This window comes from Gavialis gangeticus, unplaced genomic scaffold (genome assembly GCF_001723915.1).
Source record: "Gavialis gangeticus isolate Ggan-Ray unplaced genomic scaffold, GavGan_comp1, whole genome shotgun sequence".
Classification (NCBI taxonomy): Eukaryota; Metazoa; Chordata; order Crocodylia; family Gavialidae; genus Gavialis; species Gavialis gangeticus.
Window position 1 is genome coordinate 59,903,438 of NW_017729022.1, and position 10,304 is coordinate 59,913,741.

Consider the following 10,304-nt stretch of genomic DNA (forward strand, 5'->3'; position numbering starts at 1 on the left):
TGGGGGGGGGGGGTGTGGAAGAGAGTAGTGTTTGCCACTTGCTCTTTGAGCGTTGACACTATGCTACTCTGGCCTCCTTATTAGACTGCGGCTTTGAGGGAGAAATACTATCAATGAAAGACCTAGTGGAGGTACATTCCAATAAATTACACTGCAAGTGGAGAGAGTTACACTGCAGGCATGAGTGTAAAGTCAGAAATACTGATATCAAGAAAGCATGCAATAAGCTAGAACAATCAGTCAGTCACAATCTTTGATTTTATTGTAAATCATTCAGCTGTCATGGAAATGACCAGACAGAAAACCGCACATTCTCTTCAAAAATAAATATTTAAGTTCTGGGACCATTGAAATTTGAACCAAAATGAGAAGGGGAGCTACAGAATTTAGAAAACAAACAAACAAAAAAAATGTAAGCCTTGCTGTACTCCCTGTTCGTAGCTTCGGTGCAGAGGAAGTGCCATCACGAAAAGGAAGCTAGTTACATTTGATCAGACACGTATTCTTAAAAATAGGCATGGAATTGCACTTTTATGAAAATGCCAGAGCCAAGTCCTCTGGGGACGCATGTGCATGTTTCAGTGCTGCTGCAGCTCTTTCATTCTGTTCAGGGCACTGCCAGCCTTAAACCACTCAATCTGTGTCTCATTGAAGGTGTGATTCAGTATGATGGTCTCCTCACTCCCATTGGGATGTTTGATGATGCATTTCAAAGGCTATGGGGGAAGCAAGAGATCAGTGCATTTCTTCCCCCCCGCCAATCATGGAAAGACCCTTAATAATGTAGCTGTTCACTAGAAAGTCTCTGACCCTACTCCACTAAAAGCTACTTAACCTGTTTTCAAAGTGGGTATAAAAACACTGAGACCCTGATGTAGGAGGAAGCCACCCATTATGGTCAGCACACTTCATCTCTATGGACCACCAGTCCACTTTACTAGGCCTCTCTCTATTGTTCAGAGGGATTAATATTCCCTCCTCTACTTTTAGATGTCAGAGCTTTCCTCCAGCTCCTTAATGCTTGTAAATAATGCCCATGTAGGCAGAGCTCTGCTACAATGAGAAGCATGCTCTTGTGAGATCTCATCCAGTTACCTTTCCAGGTGCAAAATCTTTCAGGCCCACTATGCTCAGCTTATCCACAGGGTGGATCTTGTTGTAGTCAGCTGGGTCAGCAAAAGTGAGAGGTAATAGGCCTTGCTTCTTCAGGTTGGTTTCTGGGAACAGAGATGCAGATAGACAGTCAGGTTCAGAGGCCATCACAGAAGCTTCTAAGATTGGCTCATGGGGTAACTAGTTTGATATTTTACATGATGCAATATTGTGTACCAATTGTGCTCACTGCCACTCAGGGCCCAGCAGCTCACTAGCCACAGAGTATAGTTCATTCAGCAGCTTTAACTTAATTTAGGCAAGTGAAACAAGATGATGCCTCAAATTACTGGACTGCTCACCAACTATTGGGAGGCAAATCCTTCTCGCTCCTCCTGTCTCCCAATACATTACCGGAAGAAGAAAGAGTAATTGCCAGTCTTTTGGGCCTATAGGCCCACTTCTGGTTGATCCAGGGTACTTGAGTGCAAAAGGCTTGTGAACCCACCTGGCACTACAACCCCTAACTTAAGACCCAGTGCATTAAAATACTTTCCTAGACATTTTGGCCACTGGGAGGGTAGCCCCACCATAATCCCATCCCTGTCCTTTTCCATTGCAAGTCCTACTGAAGATTGTTAAAAAGTGAGTGTTACTTCAGACCTGAGGAAGGACCTCCGATGGCTGAAAGCTTGTCCAACAGCTTTTCCAGCCATACAGTTGGTTCAAAAAGAGACCGCATAAAAGCAGCCTTGCCTCAAAATCTTTAAAGGTTCATGCACGCAAACTAAAGTGGCAGTGGAATTTCAATTTTGAATATATAAAGGATGGTTAAAGAGGATGGGTTCAGTTTCTGGACCCATGAGGAACAGCAATGGGCAGCAACAGAAATTCAGGTTGGCCATTAGAACTTTCTAACCAGGATAGTGGTTAAACACTGGATCAGACTGCACAGCCTCCCTAAGTCATCTCTATCAAGGCAAATTTAAGGGCAGGTTAGACAAAAATGTGATCATTAAGACAGGTATATTTCTGCCTAAACCAAGGTGTTGGTCTAGATCAGGGCCATCCAACTTCCCCCATGGATGGCGGATTGCATGCTACGGTGTCCGTATGTTGTAGGGGTGGCCCTCCCAGGACCCTATAGCCACATGGCACAGGTCTGGCAGTGTGCAACTCTCTGCCCCCACTCTACAAGCTACTACACAGCTGTAGGAGGGGCCTATGAGTTACCTGTTGAACAGCCCTTGGCCAGGTGACCTACTGAGGTCCCTTCCAGACTTTCATTTCTAGGATAGCATTACCATTACATTTACTTCCTTTACTTGTGACACCCCACTCCTCTCTCGTACAACCAATCAAGAAATCCAAGCAAGGGCTGGTAGCCTGAGTTACCATCTTCCTTCCCCCTACACATGTAGGTGGAAAGCATTAGCATTTAACTAATGTTTTTAACCTGAAAAGTTGGGCAAGCATCATGTAGAGGAGGACAGCAGTTATGAGGCACTAAATCAACTGGGATAGTTTAAAACTCGGCCATTTTTATCCCCATGAGAAGTGATCATCACTGAAATTACTGTAGGGGGAAGAGACTGTTCCACTGGCTGTCTCCTCTACCTACAGGAGGAGAAGCAGGGAACACTGTACTTCTGGCAAACTGCTTTTATAATCCCTTTGTCTGGTCTGCTCATTGAGGCATGGATTGCCTTCGATTCCAGGTCTTCAGTTCTTAGTAACCCCTCCCCTGCACTACTGGATAATAAAAATTAGCAAAAAGTGGGATACTGGTAAGATGTAAAGCCACATATGCTGACAAAGACTCCTGATGAGATGGCCCACTGAAGCTGGTTCAGCAGATGCTCTTCTTTTTCCTGCCCTAACTACTCAAAACTTAAAGGAAACAGGGCTTCTAGTTCAAAGCCAACACAATCCTCCCTTATGCACCAGTCAGTAGGTACCCAGGAGCTACTGGGAGCACTCACCATGGATCCTGGCAAAGCTCTTGGTGATGATAACTCTGCCTCCCAAGTGACGTGGTTCTAGAGCTGCATGCTCCCGACTTGATCCCTCACCGTAGTTTTCATCTCCAACAACCACCCACTTGAGGCCCATTTTCTGGAGCCAAACGCAACACAAAAGTAGTCAAAAGAAAGTTAAGGCTATCAGATAAAGCACTCAGAGGCTTGGATATGCCAGAGGGAAAAAACTTAATGTGCACATATTTCCCATCCTCAGTGCTCTAGTAAGAAAGCTCAGGTGGGCAGGCAATCTGTCCCAGAGGGCTCCCCTGAAGCCCTGCGCTGTTATGTCCCCCATCATACAAAATGTTATGAGAGACCTCATTACGTTTGGCCAAGAGGGGCTGGATAGGGCTGCCCCTGTGGCCTCCATGGCAAAGTTTTGCTGCTGCTCTTCCTTCAGTTATCCCTCCTGTTGGCAACAAGCACATCCATTAAATATGGACTGCACCTCAAACTGAGCTCCAATAGGCAACAACAACATCCAGGACCACTTGTCAAGGTGTAGCGCTATGAAAGGAACATATTCAATCACTCTCAGCTTTTAAGAAGGGATTCTTCACAGAAGGCCCACATTGTGTGATACCAAGCCTGGGCTCAGACCTGTCACACAGGTGGAACGAACTCCAATGAAGAGATTCCACCTTGGCCTTAAGGGGCGGCAGGAATTTGGGCATGGTTTCTTCCTAGTGCTCCTGCACTCTAGGTGTAAGTTGTGGCCCCCTTTTGGTCACCAGGCATTTTCTCATTCTCCAGGGAAGAAAGTTAACATGACAAATTAACCCACAAGGCTCAGCAAGAGTGAATACTCAGTGATAGCTTGGTCCCCAAGGACTATGAGAGTCAGTTGAGGGAGGCAGCATTTCACCAGCAATCATAATGCAGGTGCACATGGAGCATAACACCTAGATTCCCCTTCTACAGTTAGGGGATGGATGCAAGGAAAGGAATCTCACCTTGTAATAACGGGCTGTGTCTGGAACTGGCCCAAACTCCTGGGTTAATGCGTTCCTCACTGAGTTGGCCTTGCCATTCTCCATATTGATGGCTCCAATCAGCAGGTTGTTGGAGATGTTGTCCAGATGGCCACGGAATTTGAGCCAGGGACCAGCTGCAGAGATGTGGTCAGTAGTGCATTTCCCTTTTACCTGCAGTGCAGCAAGAAAAGCAAAATGAATCTCTCCTTGTCAGGGGAGTTACATAAGGATTGTAATGACTTTGCATTCTGAAAGGTCCCAAAGCTCTTCTAAGCCAAGTATATAGCATGATGTCACATTGATGTGGAACCAGAAGCATTCCTGTGTTACAATGCAGCACTGCTCCTCACCTACAGTGGAGGGGAGGGAAATACCAGAATCCCCATGAGATAGCAGAAAAAATTTAGAAAGAGAAAGCATGCCTGCAGGTTGGCCATGGCACCTGATCCAGATGCCTTCTCCCATTACAAAGAGCAGCATGTTGTTTGGAAACTCAAGCCATGAGCCCTCTGTGCTGCCTTTTGGATGACATGTAACAGCACCCCTCCCCTTCATACAGGTTCAACTGGGAGTCAGAAGGAAAAGTGCCACCTACAGGTCTTCTGTGTAAGTGCCAAAAGACCCCCTGCTGCACTTTGTGAGCTCTGTCCTTGCAAGCTAAGGCTCTGGCAGCCATAATTAACCCTCTTAGTCTCAAAACACTTGAGGGAACTTCTTAGTGCATTTTAACAACTCTCACAGCGAGGGGACACTGATGGTCCTTGTCCCCCTGCTTTACCTGTGGCAGGCTAGGGGACTCTTGGGCAATGTGCCTTGTAGATGTACAATAGGGTTTGTGATGTAACTTTAGGAATAGGTTAGATGAGCATTTGTATGGGATGGTTTGGATAGGAATGTTTCTGCCTCAACCAGGGATGGTGGACAAGAAGTACTTACTCCTTAGCTATCTTCCAGCTCTGCTTTTCTACGATCCTGTGACTTGTTACCCTTCGACACCTGCCCACAAAGCATTGCCCAGAGAAACAACAAGAACCTCAGAGCAGAGAACTGTGTTTTCCACCTCACCTATAACCCTTGGGCCAGAACCAGCCCCAGGAACTCTGATCCTGCCCAGAGAATTGGGCAGTACATGCATCTATGCTGAGCTGCCAGTTCCCTCCACAGGCCTCCCTGCTGCTCTCCCTTGCCTGTGCTGATTCCCTCTGCAGCAAGGGGAAGAACAAAATGTGGACACGAGATTGTAATCTAATTCTGCAGATCAAGGCACTTGTGAGGTTATGATTACAAGAGGCTTGCTGTGTTGTTGGGCATCTCTATCGGCATAAGGAAAGGGAGACAAATTACCCCCCACGTCATAGCGGCAGGAGCAGCAAACACAAGCGTAATACACTTGTCAAAAACTGCTGACAAGAGTGGGACGTTAGAAGGGTGTGCATCTTCTCAAAAGCCTCTGGCATTGGCATCTGATGGGTCAGGCCTACCAGTGCTGGTGACTGCATTAGGAACAGCTGCTCTAGAACTGGAATCCTTTCCTATCTGATCCCTGCTCCTCCATCCCTCACCTTGATGAGGATCAGCATGTCTTCCAGGTCCTTGCCATCCCACTTATCAAAAGGCTCAAGCAGTTGCAGGCGTTGGCTGGTGGGACTTACATCCACATGCTGCCCACTACCATCCTTGGGAGGATACTGGTAGGTGTCCTGGCCAGAATCAAACTCCTATAGGGAAGGTAAGAGAAGGGTTACCACCACCTGCTTCAACATATTCATCATAAACTGCATTTGTGAAGAAACGGGCCATGCTTAAATAAATAGCTGCAGGAGTTGTGCCTTGTGTTCAGTAGGAACAATGGAATGGTTTGGTCATAAAAGACACCCTCGCCCTGACATTAGACAAAGCTTAGTTCCCTCTGCTACTCCTACGGTGTGCAGTACCCACCAGAGCCTTATAAACTACATCTAACCAGCCACACAATGCATTCCCAGTGAAATTCCCCATCTGCAGTGGGGGAGTAGTGAATCAGAATGTGAAAGGTTACCAGTCTGGGCAGTTCATCTGCATCAGGAGCTTCTAGTTTAAACTTCTTCCCATCACTTCCTATCAGGTAGTCTGTCTCAGGGTTAAATTTCAAAGTGCCAGCAATACTTAGAGCTGTGACAATCTGGGGAAACATACAATTGCATTAGAAACATATTTTCCTTCCCTCCTCTGGAGACTTGAAAGAGCTACCCCCAAAAGTCTCTGGCACAGTGAAGTCTCCCAGCACTTCCTTGATACCAGTGAAGACCATCTGTGGAGAAGGCCACCCCTTCAGCCCAATGAGGAACCACCCATCTGCAAAGCTTGGGTAGGGAGGTCTCTCTCATGGGTTTCACCATGAAGTCAGTCACATAGTTTTAGCTTTAGGGCTACCAAAGAAAATGGAAACAAGCAGAGTATAAATCAAACCCTGTTACAAAGACAGGGCATAAGTTTACCCACTCCTGCACCCCAGTTTCTAACTTCAGCAAAATTCAGTCTGGTTCAGGGATTTTTCAGATGGTCCAAAGATCTACCTTGATAAATCCTGGGCTAAATCAGCCTACAGAAATCTCAGCATGCATCTTTCACTGAGGGTCCAAGTCCACATCCTGCTGGCAGCCATTTCTTGTAACCATGGATCCTAGTTTTCTGTTAGCTAAAGAAAACTGGAAAAAAAATCCACATTTTTCTGTGACCTATCAAAAGTGCAGTGGTGTCCCATAACGAGTGGCACTCTTATTTTTCTGCTGTGGTTTTTACCTCTTGGCCAAAAACTGCTGTTTACCACAGGATGCCACTGCACTTTCAGTAGGTTACAAATGTAGATTTTAATGTTTTTTTTAAAAGGAGACTTTTTGCTTTTTTCCTCCCATGGAAAACTAGGATCCCCCGCTTATAACCCAAAGGATATGGAGAATGGTTAAACCCAGGATATGACTATACAGCAGGCAGAATGGAGTGATCTTTGAACCAGCTTTAGCTGAGATTTGCCACAGCTTCTCACTCGGGTATCTCAGCATTAAGCTCAAGTCCACAGCGTAGATATTTCCCAAGTTCAGTATCAGGATGGATTTTTCCTTCCAACCCTAACCCAGCCAGAAGACCAGATAATCTCTGAACATGATGGAGTTCAGCACCCAGGACTGTCATCATCAGCTCTTGCTTGCCAGTCTGTGTACTGTACCTCTGGAGAGGTCACAAATGCATGCGTCTCTGGGTTTGCATCATTGCGGCCTGTGAAGTTTCTGTTGTAGGATGTAACAATTGTGTTCTTCTCTCCCTTCTTGATGTCTTTCCTATAAAGAAACAGAGAAAAAGGAGGTGGCTTTGCTAAATCCAACAGATGGCCTGTCATTTTGAAGAGACCTCTGTAGTCTCTCATCAGTAAAAAGTTCTCCTCAGCTTCATTTGATGGCATCTTCCACATGGAAAAATGTGCACAGTACTTTGGAAAAAGCACGAGGTCAAATTCCAGAACAACTCTCAAGAGCACAGATTTTAGTGTGCAGGGCTGGGTACACTACTGAGCACAGGCAGTCTCTCCCCACCTCCCAGAGCTGTAAAATGCTACAACTCCCATGATACACCAGTGATAATGTACTACCACACACCATCTAGAAAGCTAAGTGACACCTGCCCTTGAGGAACTAGAACAAGATGTGAACACAAGATTGTTCCGTTGGCCATCTTCCCTACCCACACATACAATACAGGATCCAAATCAAAAGCCAGTCTTGGTTGCTTTAGAAGCCCTGCAGTCTTATCTGCACCCTCCCACATACACCTGCTCCTTTGTACTTCTTGCCTAGTTTAGGGTGTGTAAAGAAACCAAAAAATGTTTGATTTGTCTTCTATTAGTGTGTGTCAGCCAGAAAAGGATGAGAGTTTTTCCACTCTACTCGAGTAGTTTCTGTTGTTTACGTGACAGTTCACTGTTGTATTTGACTATGAAAAGGGCTTTAGAAGACCAGTTTGCATCATCTACAATAAATCTGGAGTATGGATTTACTCATATGGATTCTTCCTTACCTGTCCCACTGTCCAATGCATGGCCCACAGGCATTGGCAAGAACCACTCCCCCAACATCACGCAGAATTTGAGCCTGGGAGAAGGAAAAAAAAAAAAAAAATTAGAGCACTCAGAGTAACCCAGCAGCCTGCACTGCAGCCTCTCAGGGCACAGATGCCATTTCTGTGGGAAGAGGTCATTAACTCAAGCAGCCCAGTTTGAAGACACTTGTTTCCTCCTCCAACTCCTGGGCACTTGAGAAGGCATTTTGAATCAAGGGGGAATTTAATCCATAAAGGCTGTTAGTGGTGGGAAGGAGACAGGAACATCTGCTATTCTGCATCTACTTTCTCCTTGTTCTAAAAGGCTTTGGCTACCAGGCCAGTGTCCTGTACCAGCTAATTAACTCGACCAGCAATCATCCCTTAGCTTTCAATACACTCCTGAGTTTCCAGTGCAAAAATAACTGGAGACAGACCAACGGACAGCTCTGGAATTGGGATGAGAAAAAATTCAGGGAACTCTGGGACTAATTAGGTGGAGGAGAGAGATCAATAAAAGCATCAAGAGGGAACCTTTTGCTAGGGGCTATCTGGAACACATTCCAACATGGAGGGTTTCAGAAAGCAAACCCTTGTAGGGAGGAATTTTCCTAGAAGCACAGGTATGCAAGTGTGAAGGTTAACACAGTAGGTTCCACTAAATACTATATTTGTTCATTCTGGTTGGGAAAGATCAGGGTCTGCAATGGAGGAAGGGTCTGCAATGGAGGAAGAACCGATTGGAAAATTAGTGACTTCCCCCACAAAAAAGGTACTGATGAAAAAGTGAAAGGATCTAGTTTTCTATGGACAATTCTGAGTTTTCTTCCCCCCACCCCCAACACCTGGTTTCATGGAGACTTGAGACTGATTTCCATGGAAATTAGACTTTCAATAAATGGTTTTGTTTAAAATAAATAAATAAATAAATAAATAAATATTGTTTTTCCTCTTGCAAAACACAGTTTTGGCTGGAAACTCATAGCCAGTCCCAAAGGAGCACCTCAGGATACTTGGATCTTACAGCTCTGGCATAGCAGCCAGATAAGGCTGTTTGTAGACTGCAACCTCCCCACTAGCTCTGTTTCACGCAGCTTAGCCTCCATGGCCTCCCCACTCCCAACCTGAGCACAGGAGGCAGGGGCACCATACTTAAGAAAGTACCCCCAGTGCCCATTACCAGGAGAGGAAAGGTAGCCTCACTAAACTTGCAAAAAGAAGCACACCTGGGGATATGGTGAGTGTCTGAAGCCTCCAGTAATTGCTGCCAAACACCCCAAACTCATCAGGAAAGGATTCCTGGACAGAGGGGTTTTTTTTTTGTTTTTTGTTTTTTGTTTTTGTTTTTTGTTTGTTTTGTTTTGTTTTTTTTTAAATAAAAACACTTGCTTTTCAAAGGTGCTGAGGAGCTGGAAGACAGGGTGTGGATACTCACATAGCCATCTCGTTCTATGGTAGCTCGGATCTGCTCTGAGCCAGGTGTGATAGTGAACTGAGACGCACACTTCCGCCCATGTGCCAGAGCCTGCTTCGCCACCGCAGCAGCACGCCCCATGTCCTCATAGCTTGAATTGGTGCAGCTGCCAATCAGCCCTGTGGGGTTTGGAAGACAAAAGAAAAAAAAGAAGAAGTAGTTACAGCAGAATCAATTCCAGACTCCTCTCCCACAAGGCCCACCCATCAGTGCAAAAATGGAGGACACTGACCGTAAAACTGGCAAGTCAGTCAGCAACACGGAAGTCCTTGACTTCAGGAAAGCTCAAGAGGCTTGTCAGTGAGGCCCTAAGAGACCATGACCCCAGGGGGCGGGGAGTTAAGGAAGCGTGGTTGCTCCTCAAGGGAGCAATCCTCAATGCACAAGCTAAGTCTATTCCATCTCAAAGGAAAGGCAGCAAGAGGGCACAGCAGCCTCCCTGGCTCTCTGGGGATCTAGCAGACCTCCTGAGGCTAAAAAGAAAGGCCTACAAAGGATGGAGGATGGGATTCACCTCCAAGGAGGAATATTCTGCATTGGTCCGGTCCTGCAGGAAGCAAACCCGGAAAGCTAAGCCTGCAACTGAACTCCAACTAGCTTTGAGCATCAAGGACAATAAAAAAAGTCCTTTTTCAGATATGTGGGGAGCCGGAGGAAAAGCAAGGGCAACAT

General features: G+C 45.9%; 1 protein-coding gene across 1 annotated transcript in view; it reads right to left on the bottom strand.

Moving 5' to 3' along the window:
* Positions 1–239: 239 nt before the first annotated feature.
* ACO2 (aconitase 2) overlaps positions 240–10,304 on the bottom strand; it is a 41,475-nt gene continuing 31,410 nt past the window's right edge. Inside the window, exons 10-18 of the mRNA XM_019515106.1 lie at positions 9,594–9,751; positions 8,138–8,211; positions 7,293–7,404; positions 6,126–6,248; positions 5,650–5,805; positions 4,067–4,258; positions 3,075–3,207; positions 1,096–1,217; positions 240–716 (exon numbers count right to left, since the gene is read on the bottom strand). Of these exons, the coding sequence (XP_019370651.1) occupies positions 579–716; positions 1,096–1,217; positions 3,075–3,207; positions 4,067–4,258; positions 5,650–5,805; positions 6,126–6,248; positions 7,293–7,404; positions 8,138–8,211; positions 9,594–9,751 (1,208 nt within the window). The 3' untranslated portion in view covers positions 240–578. The remainder of the gene's footprint in view (positions 717–1,095; positions 1,218–3,074; positions 3,208–4,066; positions 4,259–5,649; positions 5,806–6,125; positions 6,249–7,292; positions 7,405–8,137; positions 8,212–9,593; positions 9,752–10,304) is intronic.